Genomic DNA, 27,151 nt, shown 5'->3' with positions numbered 1-27,151 from the left:
ATGGGGTTGAGAAAAGTCAGATATGAGCAGACCTGACAGGCTGAATGGCCTAATTCTGCTCCTATACCTCATGACATGGACATTCCCAGCCAGATATCACCAACCTGGTTTTAATTAGAAATTCTTTGAAAAAACACAAATACATTCACAACTAGAAGTGAAGAGACAACCGAACAAGTACAATAGGGCAAAATGAAAACACCTTCCATCACCCTCCCCCTCCCCCTCCCCCCCCCCCCCCCCTCCCCATGGGTCCAGCACAGTTCAGGAAATTTGGGGATGTCTGCCAGAAGGGACTGAACAGTCCCTTGCACATCTGATGACCTGGACAGGGTGGAGTGCAACAGAACGGGGCTGAAGAACCGAAGATCTAACAGATTTGAGGGACAAAGGGGCACTTGCCCCATGGCTGGCCAGCCGGGGTTACAGACCTCGTGGTCACTGTCCCTCCTTTCCTCAGTCTTGCTGCTGAACAGCTGGAGATTCCAATCTTGCAGACGTTACACCCGCCTGCGCTTGGCGCCGCTTGGGCTCGCTGGATTACTGTTCACACTCAAGAGGCTGGCTGTGGATCGGTTTCTCTTCCGCTTGTCGACCACGTCCTTGCTTCCTGCCTCGCCCGCCACCGACATCTTCTCCTTCACCATCAGCTTCTCTGCCACCTTGGCATTACCTGTGTGGGGGAGAAAGAGTCCCAACAGATCGCTGGTAAAGTGGAAAGGAATTCTCAGTGCTGACTTCGGGTTCAGGCACCACAGCAGTGAATAGGGTGCTGAATCCAGCCACACAACCGGACTTCCCTACCTCCCCCCACTCTGCTGACAACTGTACATTCCCACCCTGAGCTCTGCATCATAAGCACTCATGGCTCCGTGGAAGACTCCATTGTTGAGGACGTGGTTTCAGGGTACTTGGAAGCTCATGATAAAACAGGCCACAGTCAGTATAAGCCAAAGAAATAACAGGAAAGTCAGACAAAGGAGAGTCAGTGGATGTTGTTTACTTGGATTTTCAGAAGGTGCTGCACATGGAGCTGCTTAACAAGCTCATAGTATCACAGGAAAGGTACTAGCAGGGACGGAAGATTGATAGGCAGGAGACAAGCAAGTTTCCTGCCGTGGTCTACATGGAGTTGGTGTTGGGATTGCTTCTTTTCATGCTACGTATGAACGACTTGGATGAGGAATTGACGGTGTTGTGGCCAAATTTGCAGACAATACAAAGATAGGAGGAGGAGCAGGTACTGTTAAGGAAGCAGAACTGAGACAGATTGGGAGAATGGACAAAGAAGGGACAAATGGAATATAGTGTAGAGAAGTGTATGGCCATGCACTTTGGTAGAAGGAATAAAGGTGTATACTTTTTTTTTATATAAATGGGGAGAAAATTTAAAAAATCAGAGGTACAATGGGACTTTGGAATCTTTGTGCAGGATTTCCTAAGTGTTAACTTGCAGGTTGAGTTGGTAGTAGGGGAGGCAAATGCAATCTCAGCATTAGTTTCCAGAGGACTAGAATATAAGAGTAAGGATGTGATGCTGAGGCTTTACAAGGCATTGGTCAAACCATACTTGGAGTATTGAGAGCAGATTTCTGCCCTTATTCAAAAAAGAATGTGCTGGTACTGAAGGTCCAGAGGTTCATGAGAATCATCCCAGGAATGAAAAGGTTAATGTATGAGGAGTGTTTGATGCCACTGGAGTTTAGAAGAATGAGGGGGAACCTCATTGAAAGGCCAAGATAGAGTGGATGTGGAGAGTCTAGGACCAGAGGGCACAGTCTCGGAATAGAGGGTTGTCCATTTGCAGCAGGGATTGGGATGAATTTCTTTAGTCAGAGGGTGATGAATCTGTGGAATTTGTTGTCACGGATGCTTGTGAAGGTCAGGTCACTGAGTATATTTAAAGCGGATGTTGACAGGTTCCTGGTTAGCCAGGCCATCAAGGGCTACAAGAAAAGGCAGGAGAATGGGGTTGAGAGGGATAATAAATCAGCCATGATGGAATGACAAAGCAGATTCGATTGGCAGAATGGCCTAATTCTGCTCCTTTATCTTAAGATCTTCTGGGGTCTCGAAGACAGCTGTAGCAAGGAGTGAGGTGTTAAAGCAAAGAACCACACACCAGCTCAGGTCACCTGTGCTTCACATGACTTCACCCGATCCAGAACACAAGACTTGGTCTAGATGCTGGAAATCCAGAGCCACACACAAAAAACTGCTAGAGGAACATGGAACTATGATGCTGTGACCATTACAGAGACCTGATTGTGAGAGGGACACAGGAATGAGTCCCAAAGTTTCAGTGTTTTAGAAAGGATAGAGTGAGGTGGGGGGGAGGGGTTGCATTACTAATCAGAAACCATATCACAACTGCACTCAGAGGGGACATAAAGCAGGGCTTATCCACCGAGTCTATATGGGTAGAACGTAAAAATAGGAAGGTGGAATCACTCTGATGGGATTGTACTACAAATCCTCCCCGATGGCCACCGGGACATTGAGGAAAAGATACGTGATTAAGGAAAAATATAAAAATAATAGGATTGTTGTTATGGGGGACAGTTTGTATTTCCTAATATAAACTAGGACCTCATGAATACAAGAGATTTAGATGGGGCAGAGTTTGTTAAGTGCATAGGTGCATCTGGGAGGGTTTCTTAAATCATTACATTTTATTAATTTGTATTACATTAAATCAATTATGTTTTATTCTATATAACATTTGTCTTTATGATTTTTAATTTTGTCTTTTTATGTATGTTGATTTTCCTTTACGATCTATGTGTGGCACTTTGAGCCTGCATTTTAATACATTGGTGCTAGAAAGTTTGTGAACCCTGTAGAATTTTCTCTATTTCTGCATAAATTTGACCTAAAGTGTGATCGGATCTTCATGCAAGTCTTAAAACTAGAGAAAGAGAACCCAATTAAATAAAAACATCATACCTACTCATTTATTTATAAGGAAAAATGATCCAATATTATGTGTATTTGTTGAAAAAAGTATGTTAACCTTTTCTTTCAGTAACAGGTGCGACCCCCCTTGCCAAAAGTTTCCACCGTTGGTCCGTCTTGCACATCGGCTTGGAGGAATTTTAGGCCATTCCTCCTTAAAAAACTGCTTCAACTCTGGGACGTTGGCAGGCTTCCTTGCACAAACTGCTTCCACAACATTTCTGTAGGATTAAGGTCAGGACTTGACTCGGCCATTCCAAAACATGAATTTTCTTCTTTTTAAACCATTCTGTTACTGATTTACTCGTCTTTCAGATCATTGTCTTGTTGCATTATCCAACTTCTATAAGCTTCAGGTGATGGACAGCTACCCTGACACTCTCCTGTCTTAATACAAAGTTGAATTAGTTGTTCTCTCAACAATTGCAAGTTGTACAGGCTCTGAGGCAGCAAAGCAGCCCCAAACCACGATGCTTCTTCCGCCAGGCTTCACAGTTGGGATGAGGTTTTGGTGTTGGTGTGCAGTGTTCTTTTTCCTCCAAATGCAGTGGTGTGTATTTCTGCCAGAAAGTTCAACTTTTGTCTCATCTGTCCACAGAACATGTCCCAGAAGTGCTGTGGAACATCCAGGTGGTCTTCTACAAACTTGAGAGGTGCAGCAATGTTGTTTTGGCGAGCAGTGGTGCCCCTCTGTGAACACCATTCTTGTTCAGTGTTTCTCTTGCAGTAGACACATGAACAAAGACTTTAGCAAGTTCTACAGATCTTTTGCTGATACCCTCATGTCTTTATCACCTCTTTCAGGTGAATTGCATGTGCTCTTGGTGTGATCTTTGCAGGATGCCCACTCCTAGGGAGAGTTCCAAGTTTCCTCCATTTGTAGACAATTTCTCTTACTGTGGACTGATGAACACTGGTATTTAGAAATGTTTTTCTAGCCTTTTCCATCTTTATGCATCTCTACAATTCTTCCTCTGAGGCCCTCTGAAAGTTGTTTTCATCGAGGCATGGCACACATAAACGGATCTTTCTGGAGAAGAGCAGGCTCTGTCAGTAACATGACTTTGGATGTCTTTTTGGTAGGACAGGGCACCTCTACAACCGCATCTCCAATCTCATCTCATTGATTGGAACACTTGCCTCAAAATAGCTTTTGTAGAAGTTTCACATACTTTTTCCAACAAATACATGTAACATTGGATAGCTTTTCCTTAATAAATGAACAAGTATAATGTTTGTTATTTATTTGGGTTCTCTATCTAGTTTTAGGACTTAACATGACGATCTGATCACATTTTAGGTCATTTATGCAGAAATAGAGAAAATGCTACAGGGTACACACACTTTCTAGCACCACTATGTATGGAAGGTGCTTTTTAAATAAAGTTATTATTGTTATTATTAATATGTAGGTAGTCCAACAAGAGGAGGGGCTGATCGGGACCTGGTGTTTGGTAATAAGCCTGGTCAGGTAACCAACCTCTTAGTGAGTGAACAGTGACCCCAACTCCTTGCTTTAAGATGGCGATGGATAAGTATGGATCTTGCAGGAGAGTATTAAATTGGAGCAGAACAAACTGAGAGCATGATACAGGACATAGGAAGAGTTCATTGGGAACAGGGCAAATCCACATCTGATAGGTGGCAGGTGTTTAAAGACCAACTGCACAGACTACAGGACAGTCAGAAGGAAGACAAAGTAAGAGAACCTTGGGTATCAACAAAGCTGATTAATTTGGTCAAGAAGAAAAAGTTAAAGTATGTAAAAGTTAGGAAGCTAGAATCAATGAGAACCCTTGAGGGTTATAAAGAAGCCAGAAAAAGAACCCAAGAAGGGAATTAGGAAATCAAGAGGGGCCATGAAAAGTCCTTGCCAAGTAGGATAAAGGTGAATCCCAAAGCATTTTATACATACATCAAGAGCAATTGGGTAACTGGGGAGAAGGCAGGATAAAGGGGGCACCATTTACTTGGATGCAGAGAATGTGAGCGAGGTCCTTAATAGGTACTTTACATCAGGATTTTGTGTGGTGGGGTCTCTACCAAAGGAGGTGTAAGGCACTCCTTCCCTCTGCTAGCCTTCAGGTCACCCTGGGCAAGGTGTGGCACCTGCTTAGCTCCCAATCAGGGTCACGTGAAGCCGTGGGAGCAGGTGGTGGACGGTCGTCTGAGCAGCCGGTGCAGATCACACTCCTGGTTATGCGACCACTGACACCAGGCTGACAATCTCTGAAGGGTTTTGATAATGGCAAACCACTTCTGTATAATTTGTCAAGAACAATCATGGTCATAGACCATGATCGAGCATGTCATACAACATGGCACACAACGATAATGATGACAATGACAACATCAGTCTTTATCAAGAAGGATGAGCAGGATAGGGATATGTATTGAGATGCTAGGACAGTTCGAGGTAGTGTTGGGGCTCTTAGAGAGCACTGAGGTGCAAACTCCGCAAGTACTGATAGGGTATACCCCAGGTTATTGAGGCAAGAGAAGAGATCTTTGGGGTCTGTGCCAATATCTTTGTGTCCTCACTAGCCCCAGGTTAGGTCCCCGAGGATTGGCAAATAGCTAACGTTGTTCCACTATTCAAGAAGGGAACTAGGGATAACCCTGGAAATGAATCCAGGTGAATATCATGTCAGTGCTAAGGAAGTTACCAGACAGAGTTCTTAGGGCTCGGACTTCTGAGCATTTGGAAACCATGGCCTAATTCGGGAGAGCCAACGTGGCTTTGTGTGGGGCAAGCTGAGTTTTTTGGTGAGGTGACAAGGGTGACTGATGAAGGCAGAGCTGTGGATGTAGCCGAGATGAAAATGTAGATTGGTGGGCTTGTAAGATACAAAGATTGGTGATGCTGTGGATAGTGTAGGAGAGTGACAAGCAGTACAGTTGCAGATACTGGTGGAGGAATGGTAGATGGAACTGGCCAAAAGTGGTGTTGCACTTCGGTAGGGCAAATGCAAGGAGGCAGTACACTGTTATGAGCAAGATCCTGAATGGTGTTGATGAGCAGAGGGACATTTGAATCCAAGTTCACAGCTCCCTGAAAGTGGCCACACAGGTTGATAGGGTGGTTAAGACAGCATATGGCATGCATATTTTTGAGTTGAAGCAATGAGTTCAAAGTTATGTTGTAGCTTAATAAAACTTTAGTTAGGCCACACCTGGAGTACTGCATTCAGTTCTGATTACCCCATTGTGAAAGGATGTCAAGGCTCCAGAGAGGGTGCAGAAGAGATTTGCCAGGATTACAGGGCATTAGAGAGCAGCTTTTTCTCAGGGAGGGGATAATTTCAAAGCAGATGTGAGGGGCAAGTTTTTTTTACAACGCAGATGCCTGGAATATGCTGCCTGGGGTGGTGGTGGAGGCAGATACGTTTGAGATTGTTAAGAGCCATTTAGATAGGCAGATGGATGTGAGGGAAAATGGAAGGATATGGACATTGTGTAGGTAGAAGAGAGACTAGTTAGCTACTTGATTACTAATTTAATTGGTTTGGCACAACATCGTGGGCCAAAGAGCCTGTTCTGTGGTGTACTGTAGTAGGGGGATTCCACGCACACACCTTCCTCGGTCACTGCCAGCTCTGGCAACTCCTCCTTCAGCTCAGCCTTCAGCTCCTCCTCTGCTCCAGCCTTGCCTGTGGTGGAAGAGTATCAAATATTACACAGGGGACTCACCAGACCTAAGCTCACTGGTCAGAGAGACTGGACCCCTGGGGAACAGGCCACAACCGGGTGCAGAGCCATTTTACTGCCTTACTGGGACAAGTTGGGTCAGAGGGACAGTGGTGATTGTGGCATTTGGCATGTTGGTCTTCCCCGGTCAGGGAATTGAGTAAAGGTGGGATATTACACTGCACTGCTGGTGAAGCCACAGCTGGAGTACTTTAGCTTATCTGGAGATGCTGCACGGTGACAGGCTCTACTGGCCCAATGAACTCACACTGCCCAGTTACACCACATGACCAATCACCCTGCTAATCTGTATGTCTTTAGACCGTGGGAGGAAACCCGCGCAGTCACGGGAAGAATGTACACACTCCTTACAGGCAGCAGCGGGGATTGAAGCAGAGTTGCTGGCGCTGCTAGCCACTATGCTGAGCCGCTCAAACTGCATACAGTTCCGGTCACCCTGTTATAGGGAAGGCATTATTAAGGTCAGAGAATACTGCCAGGACTTGAACAATCCTTAAATATCTGCAAGGCCGATGGAAGCAGAGTACAGATTTTCACTGAGGAATGTTACAGGTGAAAATGTGTAGATGAGGTTACGATAAGGGATCGGATGAAACAGCGGGCACAACCTCCCGCTCCTGCGCCTGCGCAATCACAGCTCCACACCTTCCTTCACCTCGTGGATGATGTCTTCAGGTAGAACAAAATTCCGCTCGCCATTTGGAAAAGGCAGGATTTCTGACTCGTGCTGGAAAACAGGAAAACAAGGAAGAGCTAGGGGACTCTGGACACAGTAACAATTCCCCAGACTTACAACGCTGAAAGAATGGTGCACAGAGTTTGATTTGTGATGGGGGGGGGGGGGAATAATGTGGAAAGCAGTGGGTTTAGGCAACCTCAGAGATGCACAGAGATTGTAGGAAGTGAGTAGCAGGGTGAGTGGGGCAGGGCATGTCCTATAGGAGGAGGTGGGGTCCTAGGGTGAGGGAAAACCAAAATGAGGTGTATATAATTGAGGGGCCTCCAATACATATTTATTGATGTACATTGGAGGACGTGACTGGAAAAACGATGGACAATCCAGGACAATAGGGAAGTGTCAGCAATGTGTACGTGGAGTTTATTGTCCAGCACTTTCACAAACAAGAGAAAATCTGCAGATGCTGGAAATCAGAGCAACACACACAAAATGCTGGAGGAACTCAGCAGGCCAGGCAGCATGGATGGAAAAATGTACAGACAATGTTATGGGCTGAAACCTTTCCAATTTATTAGAGTGAAAGTGTCTAAATATTCGAAATACCTGAATTTTCCAAATTATATAGAACAACTAAAACCTGTCAAACCTGAATTTAATTGAAATTCAAAGTTCATGTTCCACTGAGATACAATATGGCCTGGCAGCTCCGTAATGTAGCAGTTAGCGGTGGGAAGATGTGCCTGGAGGCTGTGGAAGTGAGTGAGGTCCTCAATATAACCATATAACCATATAACAATAACAGCACGGAAACAGGCCATCTTGGCCCTCCTAGTCCGTGCCGAACCCTTAATCTCACCTAGTCCCACCTACCCGCACTCAGCCCATAACCCTCCACTCCTTTCCTGTCCATATACCTATCCAATTTTACCTTAAATGACACAACTGAACTGGCCTCTACTACTTCTACAGGAAGCTCATTCCACACAGCTATCACTCTTTGAGTAAAGAAATACCCCCTCGTGTTTCCCTTAAACTTCTGCCCCCTAACTCTCAAATCATGTCCTCTAGTTTGAATCTCCCCTACTCTCAATGGAAACAGCCTGTTCAGGTCAACTCTATCTATCCCTCTCAAAATTTTAAATACCTCGATCAAATCCCCCCTCAACCTTCTATGCTCCAATGAATAGAGACCTAACTTGTTCAACCTTTCTCTGTAACTTAATTGCTGAAACCCAGGTAACATCCTAGTAAATCGTCTCTGCACTCTCTCTAATTTATTGATATCTTTCCTATAATTCGGTGACCAGAACTGCACACAATATTCCAAATTTGGCCTTACCAATGCCTTGTACAACTTTAGCATTACATCCCAACTTCTGTACTCAATGCTTTGATTTATAAAGGCCAGCGTTCCAAAAGCCCTCTTCACCACCCTATCTACATGAGACTCCACTTTCAGGGAACTATGCACAATTATTCCTAGATCTCTCTGTTCCTCTGCATTCCTCAATGCCCTACCATTTACTCTGTATGTTCTATTTGGATTATTCCTGCCAAAATGTAAAACCTCACACTTCTCAGCATTAAACTCCATCTGCCAACGTTCAGCCCATTCTTCTAACCGGCATAAATCTCCCTGCAAGCTTTGAAAATCCACCTCATTATCCACAACACCTCCTACCTTAGTATCATCGGCATACTTACTAATCCAATTTACCACCCCATCATCCAGATCATTTATGTATATTACAAACAACATTGGGCCCAAAACAGATCCCTGAGGCACCCCGCTAGTCACCAGCCTCCATCCCGATAAACAATTATCCACCACTACTCTCTGGCATCTCCCATCCAGCCACTGTTGAATCCATTTTATTACTCCAGCATTAATACCTAACGACTGAACCTTCTTAACTGACCTTCCATGTGGAACTTTGTCAAAGGCTTTGCTGAAGTCCATATAGGCTACATCCACTGCCTTACCCTCGTCAACATTCCTCGTAACTTCTTCAAAAAATTCAATAAGGTTTGTCAAACATGACCTTCCACGCACAAATCCATGCTGGCTACTTCTAATCAGATCCCGTCTATCCAGATAATTATAAATACTATCTCTAAGAATACTTTCCATTAATTTACCCACCACTGATGTCAAACTGACAGGTCTATAATTGCTAGGCTTCCTTCAAGAACCCTTTTTAAACAATGGAACCACATGAGCAATACGCCAATCCTCCGGCACAATCCCCGTTTCTAATGACATATTAAAGATCTCCGTCAGAGCTCCTGCTATTTCTACACAAACTTCCCTCAAGGTCCTGGGGAATATCCTGTCAGGACCCGGAGATTTATCCACTTTTAAATTTCTTAAAAGCGCCAGTACCTCCACCTCTTTAATTGTCATAGGTTCCATAACTTCCTTACTTGTTTTCCACACCTTAGACAATTCAATATCCTTCTCCTTAGTGAATACCGAAGAGAAGAAATCATTCAAAATCTCTCCCATCTCCTTCGGTTCCACACATAGCTGACCACTCTGATTCTCTAAGGGGCCAATTTTATCCCTCACTATCCTCTTGCTTTTAATATAACTGTAGAAACCTTTCGGATTTACTTTCACCTTATTTGCCAAACCAACCTCGTATCTTCTTTTAGCTTTTTTAATCTCTTTCTTAAGATTCCTTTTACATTCTTTATATTCCTCGAGCAATTCTTTACTCCATGCTGCCTATATCTATTGTAGACATCCCTCTTTTTCTGAACCAAATTTCTAATATCCCTTGAAAACCATGGTGCTCTCAAACCTTTAACCTTTCCTTTCACCCTAACAGGAACATAAAGATTCTGTACCCTCATAATTTCACCCTTAAATGACCTCCATTTCTCTATTACATCCTTCCCATAAAACAACTTGACCCAATCCACTCTCTCTAAATCCCTTCGTATCCCCTCAAAGTAAGCCTTTCTCCAATCAAAAATCTCAACTCTAGGTCCAGTCCTGTCCTTCTCCAAAGTTATATTGAAGCTAATGCTATTGTGATCACTGGACCCGAAGTGCTCCCCAACACATACATCTGTCAGCTGACCTATTGCATTCCCTAACAGGAGATCCAACACTGCCCCATCTCTAGTCGGTACTTCTATGTATTGTTGCAAAAAACTATCCTGCACACATTTCACAAACTCTAAACCATCCAGCCCTTTTACAGAATGAGCTTCCCAGTCTACGTGTGGAAAATTAAAATCTCCCACAATCACCACCTTGTGTTTACTACAAATATCTGTTATCTCCTTACACATTTGCTCTTCCAACTCACGCGCCCCATTAGGTGGCCTATAATACACTCCTATCAGTGTTACTGCACCTTTCCCATTCTTCAATTCCACCCAAATGGCCTCCCTAGAGGAGCTCTCTAATCTATCCTTCCAAAGCACCGCCATAAGATTTTCTCGGACAAGCAATGCAACACCTCCTCCTCTGGCCCCTCCTACTCTATCACACCTGAAGCAACTAAATCCAGGAATATTTAGTTGCCAATCACACCCTTCCTGCAACCATGTTTCACTAATAGCTACAACATCATAATTCCAGGTATCAATCCACGCTTTAAGCTCATCCACCTTTCTTACAATGCTCCTAGCATTAAAATAGATAAATTTAAGATACTCTCCATCTCCTCCTCTCTTTCCATCCCTAACAATGCATTCAAATTTATTATCCTTTTCTTTCTTCTCCCTTACATCTTCGGGCTGAGCGCATCCCTTCTCCATCACCTGCCTTTCCTCCCTCACACACTGTCTATTTACTTGCTCCACTGGTGAACTAACCTCCTCTCCCATAGTCTCCTTAAATAGTCTCCCGCCCCCCCATCTTACTAGTTTAAAGTCCGCCCTGTAGCCCTAGCAAACCTCCCCGCTAGGATATTGGTCCCCCCACGATTCAAGTGTAACCCGTCCTTCTTGAACAGGTCACTCCTGCCCCTGAAGAGGTCCCAATGATCCAGAAACTTGAATCCCTGCCCCCTGCTCCAATCCCATAGCCACGCATTCATCCTCCACCTAATTCTATTCCTACTCTCACTGTCGCGTGGCACAGGCAGTAATCCCGAGATTACTACCTTTGCGGTCCTTCTTCTTAACTGCCTTCCTAACTCCCTATACTCTCGTTTCAGGACCTCTTCCCCTTTCCTTCCTATGTCATTGGTACCTACATGTACCACGACCTCTGGCTCTTCACCCTCCCACTTCAGGATATCTTGGACGCGATCAGAAACGTCCCGAACCCTGGCAACAGGGAGGCAAATTACCATCCGGGACTCCTGGTCACCTCCACAGAAACGCCTGTCTGAGCCCCTGACTATTGAGTCCCCTATTACTATGGACCTCTTTCTTCTAACCCTACCCTTCTGAGCTACAGGGCCGTCCTCTGTGCCGGAGGCTCGGCCACTGTCACTCCCACCAGGTAGGCTGTCCCCCCCAACAGTACTCAAACATGAGTACTTATTGTCAAGGGGTACAGCCACTGGGGTACTCTCTAGTACCTGCCTCTTCCCCTTCCTGACTGTAACCCACCCATCTGCCTCCCGTGGTCCCGGAGTGACCACCTGCCTGTAACTCCTCTCTATCACCTCCTCACTCTCCCTGACCAGGCGAAGGTCATCGAGCTGCAGCTCCAGTTCCCTAACTCGGTCCCTCAGGAGCTGCAGTTCGGCGCACCTGGCGCAGATGTGGACGTCCGGGAGGCTCGGAGACTCCAGGATCTCCCACATCCGACACCGAGAACAACAAGCTGCCCTCACACTCATACCTCCCAAATAACTGAAAATACAAGAACTAAAAGATAAGCCTACTGTGCCCTCTTCCGCCTAAGCCCTCTGAGCCCAAGCCCTACACTCTGCGCCCGGCTCACTCTGCTGCCCGCAAACGAAGCTGCCCGCTTCTTAAGGCGGCGTTCTTTATATGTCTTCCCTCCTTCCCGGGACTCCTTCACGCGCCTGCGCATGAATACTTCTCTTCGGTATTCACCACTGAGAGGGAAATTGATGAGTGTTGGAGTTGTTAAAATACATTAGGATGGATAAGTCCCCGGGTCCTGATGGAATATTCCCCAGGCTGCTCCACGAGGCGAGGGAAGAGATTGCTGAACCTCTGGCTAGGATCTTTATGTCCTTGTTGTCCACGGGAATGGTACCGGAGGATTGGAGGGAGGCGAATGTTGTCTCCTTGTTCAAAAAAGGTAGTAGGGATAGTCTGGGTAATTATAGACCAGTGAGCCTTGCCTCTGTGGTGGGAAAGCTGTTGGAAAAGATTCTTAAGAGATGGGATCTATGGGCATTTAGAGAATCATGGTCTGATCAGGGACAGTCAGCATGGCTTTCTGAAGGACAGATTGTGTCTAACAAGCCTGATAGAGTTCTTTGAGGAGGTGACCAGGCATATAGATGAGGGTAGTGCAGTGGATGTGGTCTACATGGATTTTAGTAAGGCATTTGAAAAAGTTCCACACAGTAGGCTTATTCAGAAAGTCAGAAGGCATGGGATCCAGGGAAGTTTGGCCAAGTGGATTCAGAATTGGCTTGCCTGCAGAAGGCAGAGGGTCATGGTGGAGGGAGTACATTCAGATTGGAGGGTTGTGACTAGTGGTGTCCCACAAGGATCTGTTCTGGGACCTCTACCTGTTGTGATTTTTATTAACGACCTGGATGGGAGGTAGAAGGGTGGGTTGGCAAGTTTGCAGACAACACAAAGGTTGGTGGTGTTGTAGATAGTGTAGAGGATTGTCAAAGATTGCAGAGAGACATTGATAGGATGCAGAAGTGGGCTGAGAAGTGGCAGATGAAGTTCAACCTGGAGAAGTGTGAGGTGGTACACTTTGGAAGGACAAACTCCAAGGGAGAGTACAAAGTAAATGGCAGGATACTTGGTAGTGTGGAGGAGCAGAAGGATCTGGGGGTACATGTCCACAGCTCCCTGAAAGTTGCCTCACAGGTAGATAGGGTAGTTAAGAAAGCTTATGGGGTGTCAGCTTTCATAAGTTGAGGGATAGAGTTTAAGAGTCACGAGGTAATAATGCAGCTCTATAAAACCCTGGTTAGGCCACACTTGGAGTACTGTGTCCAGATCTGGTCGCCTCACGATAAGAAGGATGTGGAAGCATTGGAAAGGGTACCGAGGACCTGGTTTAGAGAGTATGGATTATGATCAGAGATTAAGGGAGCTAGGGCTTTACTCTTTGGAGAGAAGGGGAATAGACAGAGTGGACAGCCAGTGCCTCTTCCCCAGGGCACCACTGCTCAGTACAAGAGGACATGGCTTTAAGGTAAGGGGAGGGAAGTTCAAGGGGGATATTAGAGGAAGGTTTTTTACTCAGAGAGTGGTTGGTGCGTGGAATGAACTGCCTGAGTCATTGGTGGAGGCAGACACACTAGTGAAGTTTAAGAGACTACTAGACAGGTATATGGAGGAATTTAAGGTGGGGGGTTTATATGGGAGGCAGGGTTTGAGGGTTGGCACAACATTGTGGGCTGAAGGGCCTGTAATGTGCTGTAGTATTCTATGTTCTATGTAACGCTTTACAGAGCTGGCGACGCTGGTTCAATTCCGCCTCTGCCTGTAAGGAGTTGTACGTTCTCCCCGTGACTGCAAGGGTTTTCTCTGGGTGCTCCGGTTTCGTCCGACTATCCAAAGACGTATGGGTTAGAAGGTTAATTGGTCACACTATAACACTGGGCCAAAAGGGCTCAAAATAAAGTAAGGCGTCAGGTTTAAATAAAAACAAAAAAAATCTGCTCATGTTGGAAATCCAAAGAAACACACAAAGATAGTGGAGGAACTGGAAAGGGGGCAGAAGCCAGAATAAGGTGGTGGGAGAAGGGGAAGCTTGCAAATGATAGATGAGGGGAAGGTAGGTGGTTGAGCAAGGCCCTTTCTAGTCCTGATTAAGGGTCTCGGGCTGAAGCATCGACTGTTTATTCGCTCTGCGAGATGCTGCCGGACCTGCTGAGTGGATATGATCAGCTTTGAGGAGGACACACTGAACTTACACTGTTAAAATGAGAACTAGTGGACAATGGACTTTGCCACAATAGTACAACATTCACCTGGAGATCAGTGATGGTTGTGTGTAGGCTGTGGTAGCGAGTAGATCTGAGATAGTGACTATGTCCGTTATTGCACTGGGCTGACATGGTGTGATGGGCAGAGATTATCAGGACTTTGCCTGGCCTGAGAAAAGCAAAGAGCTTCGAGAGGAATTGGAAAGACCATTTATACAGGCAGATTTTTATCTTATTTGCATAGCTTGGAATTCCAGAATCTGCAGATTTTCTCATTTACAGGGCACCTCCTTTCATGTTACATACAGGAACCGACAGTTATGTGTGGTTGTCTGGAGGTACTGTGGGTCATCAGATTCCCCACCATAGGACAAGAGCAGAACCTGGCCATTCAGCCCATCAAGTCTGCTCTGCCATTCCATCATGGTTGTTATATTATCCCTCTCAACCCCATTCTCCTGCCTTCTCCCTGCAACCTTTGACACTCTGGCTAATCAAGAACACATCAACCTCCGCTTTAAATACACCCAATGACACAGCTGCCTGTGGCAATGAAATCCACAGATTCACCATCGAAGGATGTGTGCCTGGTTTCTTCAGCTGCTGGGAATTTCAGAGATTTTTACATATTCTCACTGCCTTGCAATAGTTGTCATCATATGCCACCTCAATTTCGTCCAAACTCCATCCTGAGATTCTGTGGGGACCGGGGTCCAGGATTTCAGATGCTGTGTACCTGCTGTTTTACAGCTGATTAAGCAGTCTGTGTATTTAAGCCTGTGTTTTAAACTAGTGTTGGGGAAAGTGATAAAGGTACTTTACCATGGACACAAGGTTCGGTGTGAGTCAAAGAGATTATCCACAAATAATGCTTGTGTTTCGAGCAGGCTAGATGTCCGAATTCCTGATGAAGGGCTACTCAGAATGCTGGGTTCTGTCAAAGCTTTGGGGAAATGCTGATTGAACGGCATTTTGACCAATCAGTCAGGAAGGATGTCATGTTAGTCCAAATTAGCAGTGATGTGAATGAAGTCGTACTACCTGATTGGCTGGGAGATCCTGGAAAGGCGAGGCCATGGGTAGTCCATGAAGTGGGGGATGTGGCTGAGGCCAAAGACTTTAAAGACAAGTTATTGTTTCTGCGAAGTGAGGGAAGAGTTGTTTGATGTGAAAAGTTTAATGAGTCCTTCAGCGGTGGCTATAAAATCTGACTGGTTTCGGCAATTACATCACTGGTTGATAAATTAATAAGTTACTGTAGGCTGGGGGTGTTCTTTGGAGTCAAGCCCACACCTGATGGGGAGGAAGAATATGAGGCTTGAGCTGAGCAGACATCTCAGTTACTGAATGAATGGCAGTGCTCAGATAATATGGGAAAAAACAGATTGGTAGGGAGATTAAAGGGTCCAGCAGCTGACACAGGCAGAAAACCCAATAGGTAGCTCTCAATTTTCCTGTGGGGATAGTGACCAGTTTTCAGGAAAAAATGGAAGGGAAACAGGCTCATCGATTGAAGACATTGACACTAAAACAACTCTGGTGACTCACTGATACCCGAGAAATGGAAAAGGAGATAACTGAGAAGTTGTTGGAATGCAAAGGTGTTTTTTTCTACTGATGCTGGCTGTTGAAAGAGGACTTGCCACATTATTAGAGTCACTGAGGACACGCCTTTCCGAGACAGGTCTCACCGGTTTGCACCCGTGAAGGCTGAAAACGTTCACCAGCATCTGCTTAGGCTGAAGGAAGCCAAGTTCAGTAATGGGGCAGGGGAACATGAGCCACCGGAAGGTAAGAGCAGTAGACAGGGGAGACATCGTCCCGTGGACAGAAAAGTCACCGGGAGTTCCTGAGGTCCGAGTGATAGACGGGGGAGACATCGTCCCGTGGACAGGAAAGTCACAGGGAGTTCCTGAGGTCCGAGTGACAGACAGGGGAGACATCGTCCCGTGGACAGGAAAGTCACAGGGAGTTCCTGAGGTCCGAGTGATAGACGGGGGAGACATCGTCCCGTGGACAGGAAAGTCACAGGGAGTTCCTGAGGTCCGAGTGATAGACGGGGGAGACATCGTCCCGTGGACAGGGAAGTCACAGGGAGTTCCTGAGGTCCGAGTGATAGACGGGGGAGACATCGTCCCGTGGACAGGGAAGTCACAGGGAGTTCCTGAGGTCCGAGTGATAGACGGGAGAGACATCGTCCCGTGGACAGGGAAGTCACAGGGAGTTCCTGAGGTCCGAGTGATAGACGGGGGAGACATCGTCCCGTGGACAGGAAAGTCACCGGGAGTTCCTGAGGTCCGAGTGATAGACGGGGGAGACATCGTCCCGTGGACAGGGAAGTCACAGGGAGTTCCTGAGGTCCGAGTGATAGACGGGGGAGACATCGTCCCGTGGACAGGGAAGTCACAGGGAGTTCCTGAGGTCCGAGTGATAGACGGGGGAGACATCGTCCCGTGGACAGGGAAGTCACAGGGAGTTCCTGAGGTCCGAGTGATAGACGGGGGAGACATCGTTCCGTGGACAGGAAGGTCACAGGGAGTTCCTGAGGTCCGAGTGATAGACGGGGGTGACATCGTCCCGTGGACAGGGAAGTCACAGGGAGTTCCTGAGGTTGAAGTGATAGACGGGGGAGACATTGTCCCGAGGACAGGGAAGTCACAGGGAGTTCCTGAGGTCCGAGTGATAGACGGGGGAGACATCATCCCGTGGACAGGAAAGTCACAGGGAGTTCCTGAGGTCCGAGTGATAGACGGGGGAGACATCGTCCCGTGGACAGGAAAGTCACAGGGAGTTCCTGAGGTCCGAGTGATAGACGGGGGAGACATCGTCCCGTGGACAGGAAAGTCACAGGGAGTTCCTGAGGTCCGAGTGATAGACGGGGGAGACATCGTCCCGTAGACAGGAAAGTCACAGGGAGTTCCTGAAGTTGAACTGATAGACGGGGGGGACATCGGCCCGTGGACAGGCAAGTCACAGGAAGTTCCTGAGGGTGAAGTGATAGACGGGGGAGACATCGTCCCGTGGACAGGGAAGTAACAGGGAGTTCCTGAAGTTGAAGTGATAGACGGGGGAGACATCGTCCCGTGGACAGGAAAGTCACAGGGAGTTCCTGAGGTCCGAGTGATAGACGGGGGAGACATCGTCCCGTGGACAGGGAAGTCACAGGGAGTTCCTGAGGTCCGAGTGATAGACGGGGGAGACATCGTCACGTGGACAGGAAAGTCACAGGGAGTTCCTGAGGTCTGAGTGATAGACGGGGGAGACATCGTCCCGTGGACAGGAAAGTCACAGGGAGTTCCTGAGGTCCGAGTGATAGACGGGGGAGACATCGTCACGTGGACAGGGAAGTCACAGGGAGTTCCTGAAGTTGAAGTGATAGACGGGGGAGACATCGTCCCGTGGACAGGGAAGTCACAGGGAGTTGCTGAAGTTGAAGTGATAGACGGGGGAAACATCGTCCCGTGGACAGGGAAGTCACAGGGAGTTCCTGAGGTCCGAGTGATAGACGGGGTAGACATAGTCCCGTTGACAGGAAAGTCACAGGGAGTTCCTAAGGTCCGAGTGATAGACGGGGAGACATCGTCCCGTGGACAGGAACGTCACAGGGAGTTCCTGAGGTCTGAGTGATAGACGGGGGAAGACATTGACCCGTGGACAGGAAAGTCACAGGGAGTTCCTGAGGTCCGAGTGATAGACGGGGGAGACATCGTTCCGTGGACAGGAAAGTCACAGGGAGTTCCTGAGGTCCGAGTGATAGACGGGGGAGACATCGTCCCGTGGACAGGAAAGTCACCGGGAGTTCCTGAGGTCCGAGTGATAGACGGGGAGACATCGTCCCGTGAACAGGGAAGTCACAGGGAGTTCCTGAGGTCCGAGTGATAGACGGGGGAGACATCGTCCCGTGGACAGGAAAGTCACAGGGAGTTCCTGAGGTCCGAGTGATAGACGGGGGAGACATCGTCCCGTGGACAGGGAAGTCACAGGGAGTTCCTGAGGTCCGAGTGATAGACGCGGGAGACATCGTCCCGTAGACAGGAAAGTCACAGGGAGTTCCTGAAGTTGAAGTGATAGACGGGGGAGACATCGTCCCGTGGACAGGAAAGTCACAGGGAGTTCCTGAGGTTGAAGTGATAGACGGGGGAGACATCGTCCCGTGGACAGGAAAGTCACAGGGAGTTCCTGAGGTTGAAGTGATAGACGGGGGAGACATCGTCCCGTGGACAGGAAAGTCACAGGGAGTTCCTGAGGTTGAAGTGATAGACGCGGGAGACATCGTCCCGTAGACAGGAAAGTCACAGGGAGTTCCTGAAGTTGAAGTGATAGACGGGGGAGACATCGTTCCGTGGACAGGAAAGTCACAGGGAGTTCCTGAGGTTGAAGTGATAGACGGGGGAGACATCGTCCCGTGGACAGGAAAGTCACAGGGAGTTCCTGAAGTTGAAGTGATAGACGGGGGAGACATCGTCCCGTGGACAGGGAAGTCACAGGGAGTTCCTGAGGTTGAAGTGATAGACGGGGGAGACATCGTCCCGTGGACAGGAAAGTCACAGGGAGTTCCTGAGGTCCGAGTGATAGACGGGGTAGACATCGTCCCGTGGACAGGAAAGTCACAGGAAGTTCCTGAGGTTGAAGTGATAGACGGGGGAGACATCGTCCCGTGGACAGGGAAGTCACCGGGAGTTCCTGAGGTCCGAGTGATAGACGGGGGAGACATCGTCCCGTGGACAGGAAAGTCACTGGGAGTTCCTGAGGTCCGAGTGATAGACAGGGGAGACATCGTCCCGTGGACAGGAAAGTCACAGGGAGTTCCTGAGGTCCGAGTGGTAGACGGGTAGACATCGTCCCGTGGACAGGGAAGTCACAGGGAGTTCCTGAGGTCCGAGTGATAGACGGGGGAGACATCGTCCCGTGGACAGGAAAGTCACAGGGAGTTCCTGAGGTCCTAGTGATAGACGGGGGAGACATCGTCCCGTGGACAGGAAAGTCACAGGGAGTTCCTGAGGTCCGAGTGATAGACGGGGGAGACATCGGCCCGTGGACAGGAAAGTCACAGGGAGTTCCTGAGGTCCGAGTGATAGACGGGGGAGACATCGTCCCGTGGACAGGAAAGTCACAGGGAGTTCCTGAGGTCCGAGTGATAGACGGGGGAGACATCGTCACGTGGACAGGAAAGTCACAGGGATTTCCTGAGGTCCGAGTGATAGACGGGGGTGACATCGTCCCGTGGACAGGAAAGTCACAGGGACTTCCTGAGGTCCGAGTGATAGACGGGGGAGAGATCGTCCCGTGGACAGGAAAGTAACAGGGAGTTGCTGAGGTCCGAGTGAAAGACGGGGGAAACATCGTCCCGTGGACAGGGAAGTCACAGGAAGTTCCTGAGGTTGAAGTGATAGACGGGGGAGACATTGTCCCGAGGACAGGGAAGTCACAGGGAGTTCCTGAAGTTGAAGTGATAGACGGGGGAGACATCGAGCCGTGGACAGGGAAGTCACAGGGAGTTCCTGAGGTTGAAGTGATAGACGGGGGAAACATCGTCACGTGGACAGGGAAGTCACAGGAAGTTCCTGAGGTCCAAGTGATAGACGGGGGAGACATCGTTCCGTGGACAGGAAAGTCACAGGGAGTTCCTGAGGTCCGAGTGATAGACAGGGGAGACATCGTCCCGTGGACAGGAAAGTCACAGGGAGTTCCTGAGGTCCGAGTGATAGACGGGGGAGACATCGTTCCGTGGACAGGAAAGTCACAGGGAGTTCCTGAGGTCCGAGTGATAGACGGGGGAGACATCGTTCCGTGGACAGGAAAGTCACAGGGAGTTCCTGAGGTCCGAGTGACAGACGGGGGAGACATCGTCACGTGGACAGGAAAGTCACAGGGAGTTCCTGAGGTCCGAGTGATAGACGGGGGAGACATCGTCCCGTGGACAGGAAAGTCACAGGGAGTTCCTGAGGTCCGAGTGATAGACGGGGGAGACACAGTCACAGGGACTTCCTGAGGTCCGAGTGACAGACGGGGGAGACATCGTCCCGTGGACAGGAAAGTCACAGGGAGTTCCTGAAGTTGAAGTGATAGACGGGGGAGACATCGTCCCGTGGACAGGAAAGTCACAGGGAGTTCCTGAAGTTGAAGTGATAGACGGGGGAGACATCGTCCCGTGGACAGGAAGGTCACAGGGACTTCCTGAGGTCCGAGTGAAAGACGGGGGAGACATCGTCCCGTGGACAGGAAAGTCACAGCGAGTTCCTGAGGTTGAAGTGATAGACGGGGGAGACATCGTCCCGTGGACAGGGAAGTCACAGGGAGTTCCTGAGGTTGAAGTGATAGACGGGGGAGACATCGTCCCGTGGGCAGGAAAGTCACAGGGAGTTCCTGAGGTCCGAGTGATAGACGGGGTAGACATCGTCCCGTGGACAGGAAAGTCACAGGGAGTTCCTGAGGTCCGAGTGATAGACGGGGGAGACATCGTCCCGTAGACAGGAAAGTCACAGGGAGTTCCTGAAGTTGAAGTGATAGACGGGGGGGGACATCGGCCCGTGGACAGGAAAGTCAGAGGGAGTTCCTGAGGTCCGAGTGATAGACGGGGGAAACATCGTCCCGTGGACAGGGAAGTCACAGGAAGTTCCTGAGGTTGAAGTGATAGACGGGGGAGACATTGTCCCGTGGACAGGGAAGTAACAGGGAGTTCCTGAAGTTGAAGTGATAGACGGGGGAGACATCGTCCCGTGGACAGGAAAGTCACAGGGAGTTCCTGAGGTTGAAGTGATAGACGGGGGAGACATCGTCCCGTGGACAGGAAAGTCACAGGGAGTTCCTGAGGTCCGAGTGATAGACGGGGTAGACATCGTCCCGTGGACAGGAAAGTCACCGGGAGTTCCTGAGGTTGAAGTGATAGACGGGGAGACATCGTCCCATGGACAGGAAAGTCACAGGGAGTTCCTGAGGTCCGAGTGATAGACGGGGGAGACATCGTTCCGTGGACAGGAAAGTCACAGGGAGTTCCTGAGGTCCGAGTGATAGACGGGGGAGACATCGTCCCGTGGACAGGAAAGTCACTGGGAGTTCCTGAGGTCCGAGTGATAGACGGGGGAGACATCGTTCCGTGGACAGGAAAGTCACAGGGAGTTCCTGAGGTCCGAGTGACAGACGGGGGAGACATCGTCACGTGGACAGGAAAGTCACAGGGAGTTCCTGAGGTCCGAGTGATAGACGGGGGAGACATCGTCCCGTGGACAGGAAAGTCACAGGGAGTTCCTGAGGTCCGAGTGATAGACGGGGGAGACACAGTCACAGGGACTTCCTGAGGTCCGAGTGACAGACGGGGGAGACATCGTCCCGTGGACAGGAAAGTCACAGGGAGTTCCTGAAGTTGAAGTGATAGACGGGGGAGACATCGTCCCGTGGACAGGAAAGTCACAGGGAGTTCCTGAAGTTGAAGTGATAGACGGGGGAGACATCGTCCCGTGGACAGGAAGGTCACAGGGACTTCCTGAGGTCCGAGTGAAAGACGGGGGAGACATCGTCCCGTGGACAGGAAAGTCACAGCGAGTTCCTGAGGTTGAAGTGATAGACGGGGGAGACATCGTCCCGTGGACAGGGAAGTCACAGGGAGTTCCTGAGGTTGAAGTGATAGACGGGGGAGACATCGTCCCGTGGACAGGAAAGTCACAGGGAGTTCCTGAGGTCCGAGTGATAGACGGGGTAGACATCGTCCCGTGGACAGGAAAGTCACAGGGAGTTCCTGAGGTCCGAGTGATAGACGGGGGAGACATCGTCCCGTAGACAGGAAAGTCACAGGGAGTTCCTGAAGTTGAAGTGATAGACGGGGGGGGACATCGGCCCGTGGACAGGAAAGTCAGAGGGAGTTCCTGAGGTCCGAGTGATAGACGGGGGAAACATCGTCCCGTGGACAGGGAAGTCACAGGAAGTTCCTGAGGTTGAAGTGATAGACGGGGGAGACATTGTCCCGTGGACAGGGAAGTAACAGGGAGTTCCTGAAGTTGAAGTGATAGACGGGGGAGACATCGTCCCGTGGACAGGAAAGTCACAGGGAGTTCCTGAGGTTGAAGTGATAGACGGGGGAGACATCGTCCCGTGGACAGGAAAGTCACAGGGAGTTCCTGAGGTCCGAGTGATAGACGGGGTAGACATCGTCCCGTGGACAGGAAAGTCACCGGGAGTTCCTGAGGTTGAAGTGATAGACGGGGAGACATCGTCCCATGGACAGGAAAGTCACAGGGAGTTCCTGAGGTCCGAGTGATAGACGGGGGAGACATCGTTCCGTGGACAGGAAAGTCACAGGGAGTTCCTGAGGTCCGAGTGATAGACGGGGGAGACATCGTCCCGTGGACAGGAAAGTCACTGGGAGTTCCTGAGGTCCGAGTGATAGACAGGGGAGACATCGTCCCGTGGACAGGAAAGTCACAGGGAGTTCCTGAGGTCCGAGTGGTAGACGGGTAGACATCGTCCCGTGGACAGGGAAGTCACAGGGAGTTCCTGAGGTCCGAGTGATAGACGGGGGAGACATCGTCCCGTGGACAGGAAAGTCACAGGGAGTTCCTGAGGTCCGAGTGATAGACGGGGGAGACATCGTCCCGTGGACAGGGAAGTCACAGGGAGTTCCTGAGGTCCGAGTGATAGACGGGGGAGACATCGTCCCGTGGACAGGAAAGTAACAGGGAGTTGCTAAGGTCCGAGTGAAAGACGGGGGAAACATCGTCCCGTGGACAGGGAAGTCACAGGAAGTTCCTGAGGTTGAAGTGATAGACGGGGGAGACATTGTCCCGAGGACAGGGAAGTCACAGGGAGTTCCTGAAGTTGAAGTGATAGACGGGGGAGACATCGACCCGTGGACAGGGAAGTCACAGGGAGTTCCTGAGGTTGAAGTGATAGACGGGGGAGACATCGTCCCGTGGACAGGAAAGTCACAGGGAGTTCCTGAGGTCCGATTGATAGACGGGGGAGACATCGTCCCGTGGACAGGAAAGTCACAGGGACTTCCTGAGGTCCGAGTGACAGACGGGGGAGACATCGTCACGTGGACAGGAAGGTCACAGGGAGTTCCTGAGGTCCGAGTGATAGACGGGGGAGACATCGTCCCGTGGACAGGGAAGTCACAGGAAGTTCCTGAGGTTGAAGTGATAGATGGGGGAGACATCGTCCCGTGGACAGGGAAGTCACAGGGAGTTCCTGAAGTTGAAGTGATAGACGGGGGAGACATCGTCCCGTGGACAGGAAGGTCACAGGGAGTTCCTGAGGTCCGAGTGATAGACGGGGGAGACATCGTCCCGTGGACAGGGAAGTCACAGGAAGTTCCTGAGGTTGAAGTGATAGATGGGGGAGACATCGTCCCGTGGACAGGGAAGTCACAGGAAGTTCCTGAAGTTGAAGTGATAGACGGGGGAGACATCGTCCCGTGGACAGGAAAGTCACAGGGAGTTCCTGAAGTTGAAGTGATAGACGGGGGAGACATCGTCCCGTGGACAGGAAAGTCACAGGGAGTTCCTGACGTTGAAGTGATAGGCGGGGGAGACATCGTCCCGTGGACAGGAAAGTCACAGGGAGTTCCTGAGGTCCGAGTGATAGACGGGGGAGACATCGTCCCATGGACAGGAAAGTTACAGGGAGTTCTTGAGGTCCGAGTGATAGACGGGGGAGACATCGTCCCGTGGACAGGAAAGTCACCGGGAGTGGCTGAAGCTGGAGGAGCTGAAGATGAGATAAAGGACATCTAAGAGTCAGGAAACCTGTAGCTAGGCTGGCAGAGGATGCACCTGGGAAACATTCTCATGGTGAGATGTGCTACTTCCATTTATAAATGGATCAGGGTCCTGAAGTCACGAAATTCATTTGAATACTGTGTTAATAATGGTTTAATAAGTTACAAAGTCATGAGGACATGACTGTTTTAGGTGAGTGGGAGAGCACAATGCCCTGGTTAAGAGTCATACTGTTATGCTGTAGGTTCTTCATTTGAGAAGTTTTCTGTAAAAGCAGTGTGCCCTGCTGGTAGAATGCTTTGGCTTCGGGTAGTTCCCATGAGGACGGTGAATCGGGAGAAAGATATAGGGAGAGGGCAGAGGAAGCTTTTGGCAATGGACAGTGTGGTTCGTGTTTTTTCGCAGGAGCTGTTGAGAGGCCGGAGGGAAGATGGATGAGAAGGAATGAAGGAATGAATCAAGACGGATGGGAAGGCCGGGGGAAGGAGCATCCCTGTTGCATGGTGCTATGTGCTGATGTGTGACTACAAAGGAGGAAGGGCCAATACTCCCGAGAGAGCCCACTGGACATGGATTTTGAGCTATGTTTGGTGTCCTTCCACGCAGACCGTGGGTCCCACAACTCCAGGATGAACTCCAACTTTCTGTGCACCGTTAACTGTAATGGGCTCTTTTATTTTTTTTTCTTTTTACTGCTAACTGTTTGATAAAGCTGGAATTGGTAAATATACTTACTTTATAATTTAATACGGTGTATGATCTGTTATTTCTTGCTGACTAACAATTGTGTACAGGCAGTATTTTTGCAGCAGTCACTCAAATCAAGGTTTCTTTAATCAGAACATCATGATGTTCCTGTTTGGTTGAACCCCAATTCATAGTGACCCTGGACACATTGTTCATGCAAGGTGGCCTTCTCACCGCTGACTCCTGTGGCTGTTAGCAGAGCCGGTTAACAAGCCAACTTTGCATACGAGCCCGGTGAAGGGGTTACATGTGAACTGGAATGAGCTTCCTAGTTTATTTGTCATGAGAATTCTGATTGGCTGTAGAACCCAGCTGTCAATGACACGATTGGCAACAACCAACCCTGGGCAAAAGTTTGAGGTGATTAACCCTTTGATCATTGTTATATTTCATTTAGAGATACAGCACGGTAACAAGTCCTCAGTCCATTAACCTAATAACTTACAAGTCTTTGGAAAGTGGGAGGAAACCAATGCAGTCACAGAGAGAACGTACAAACTCCTTGCAGACAGTAGAGGGGATTGAGCCTGGGATGCTCGTACTTTGATAGCATCACACTGACCATTACACTACTGAACAACCCTTAACTTATTTCACTGCCAAGTTCAAAAAGTTCCAGAAGGCCTTGTGGGTGACTGTGAAGGAACCTTCTGGTCTGGAGAGGCAGGTAGTGACATCGGTGTGAGGGAGCAGACTTCTCCCCACGGCAAGACCCCAATCTAAGAGTAAATCTGAGGACCAGTGACATACCAGTGCTTGCATGTCGTACATGACGTTGAGGTGCTCCCAAACTATCTTGGAGGAGATCTGGCGTCCAATATTCTGGCTGAATTTGTCCCGGATACAGATCATGTGAAAGTGTCGGTTAACCCCTGTGGACAGACAGGGAGAGTATTTATTCACCATTACTCTGCTTGTTAGTATGGTACAGGAGCCTGAAAACACACTCAATGTTTCAGGAACAGCTTCTTCCCCTCCGCCATCAGATTTCTGAACGCTTCGAAGTACATTTATTATCAAAGTATGCACACTACACACAACCTTGAGATTCGCCTCCTTACAAACAGCCACAAAACAAAGAAACCCAATAGAACCTATTTAAAAGTCTATCAAACAGCCAATGGAGAGGATCAGCAACTTTAAATTCCTCGGTGTTATCATTTCAGAGGTACTGCCCTGGGCCCAGTCACGAAGAAAGCACAGCAGTGTCTCTACTTCTGCAAAGTTTGCAAAGATTCGGCATGTCATCTAAAACTCACAAACTTCTATAGATGCAGGGTGGAGAGTATATTGACTGGCTGCATCATGGCCTGGTATGTAAACACCAAATGGAAAATCCTACAAAAAGTAGTGGATACAGTCCAGTCCATCACAGGTAAAGCCCTCCCCATTATTGAGCACATCTACATGGAATGTTGTCACAGGAAAACAGCATCCATCAAGGACCCCCAGCATCCCACCCACACTCTTTTCGCACTCCTGCCTCAGGACTCACACCAGGTTCAGGAAGTTATTGCCCCCCCAACCATCAGGCTCTTGAACCTAGGGGATAACTTCACTCATCTTAACAGTGAACTGATTCCACAACTCAAGTTCTTCACCTTTTAATTATTGTTTTGTACTTGTACAATTTCCACCGTGGTTGTTTGCCCATAGTTTTTCATTGATTCTATTTTACATCTTTGTATTTACTATGAATACCTGCAAGAAATTGAATCTCAGGGTTGTATACAGAGACATCTGAGCTACAACAAGGTTATAATATAATAAATAACAATGCGGAATAAAGTGTAAAAATCTAGCAAAAAAGTGCAGTCCATTTAAAAGATAAAGCACAGCATAAACAAGTAAAGTACCCCTGTCCCCAGTGACGGCTGACCCCTCACTGTCACATTCAGTCAGTGTGGGAGAGGGACTCACCGACGGGCTTGTGACCCAGCATGGCGTGGAAGAGGCAGACCTCGACCTCGGGAGTCCACGACACCGACTCCTCCTCACGGTCCTTCTCTCCCGGGCCTGCCGCCACCTGAACCTCGGCCATTGCCACCGGGACCCAACGATGGCGGAGCAACCGCGGTCCTCCTTCCTCCCGCCAGGAATCCCATCATTCTCCCCGCCGCCAACGGTCCTCCACAGTTCTGCCAAGAATCCCATCAGTCCCCACGCGTGCCGCATGCCCCGGCGCCTGGCCACGAGGAGGCAGCGTGACTCCAGCTCTCAGCTTCGCCCCGCCCCCTCCGGTCTTCTCCATCATTCCGCATTTCCCCCTCAACACACTACTTCCAAATCTCTTG

At 49.0% G+C, this 27,151-nt stretch overlaps 1 protein-coding gene across 2 annotated transcripts; it reads right to left on the bottom strand.

The window, feature by feature from the left end:
* Positions 1-241: 241 nt before the first annotated feature.
* On the bottom strand, positions 242-26,966 carry mrgbp (MRG/MORF4L binding protein). Of its 2 annotated transcripts, XM_059981055.1 has the most exons (5): positions 26,778-26,959; positions 25,608-25,729; positions 7,309-7,390; positions 6,531-6,605; positions 242-673 (listed from the first exon to the last, which is right to left on the bottom strand). In XM_059981055.1, the coding sequence occupies exons 1-5, from the start codon at positions 26,896-26,898 to the stop codon at positions 501-503; spliced, it is 573 nt and encodes a 190-aa protein (XP_059837038.1). In that variant the 5' UTR covers positions 26,899-26,959; the 3' UTR covers positions 242-500. The 2 variants fall into 2 exon arrangements, with proteins under 2 accessions (XP_059837038.1, XP_059837039.1); XM_059981056.1 differs by lacking the exons at positions 242-673; positions 6,531-6,605 and adding an exon at positions 6,614-7,099 and having other exon boundaries at positions 7,319-7,390; positions 26,778-26,966.
* Between the last annotated feature and the right edge of the window lie 185 nt (positions 26,967-27,151).

The sequence above is a fragment of the Hypanus sabinus genome, chromosome 9 (assembly GCF_030144855.1).
Source record: "Hypanus sabinus isolate sHypSab1 chromosome 9, sHypSab1.hap1, whole genome shotgun sequence".
Classification (NCBI taxonomy): domain Eukaryota; kingdom Metazoa; phylum Chordata; class Chondrichthyes; order Myliobatiformes; family Dasyatidae; genus Hypanus; species Hypanus sabinus.
Note: the sequence above shows the minus strand (reverse complement) of the source record. Positions and strands in the feature narration are given on the sequence as shown.

What these genes read in the sequence shown, in the direction of transcription:
- mrgbp (XM_059981055.1), bottom strand. Translation starts at nt 26,898, where the DNA reads ATGGCCGAGGTTCAGGTGGCGGCAGGCCCGGGAGAGAAGGACCGTGAG. An exon ending in GCTGGGTCACAAGCCCGTCG is followed by an intron (nt 25,730 to 26,777) that starts GTGAGTCCCTCT and finishes GTCTGTCCACAG; the next exon opens with GGGTTAACCGACACTTTCAC. An exon ending in TGTACGACATGCAAGCACTG is followed by an intron (nt 7,391 to 25,607) that starts GTATGTCACTGG and finishes CCTGTTTTCCAG; the next exon opens with CACGAGTCAGAAATCCTGCC.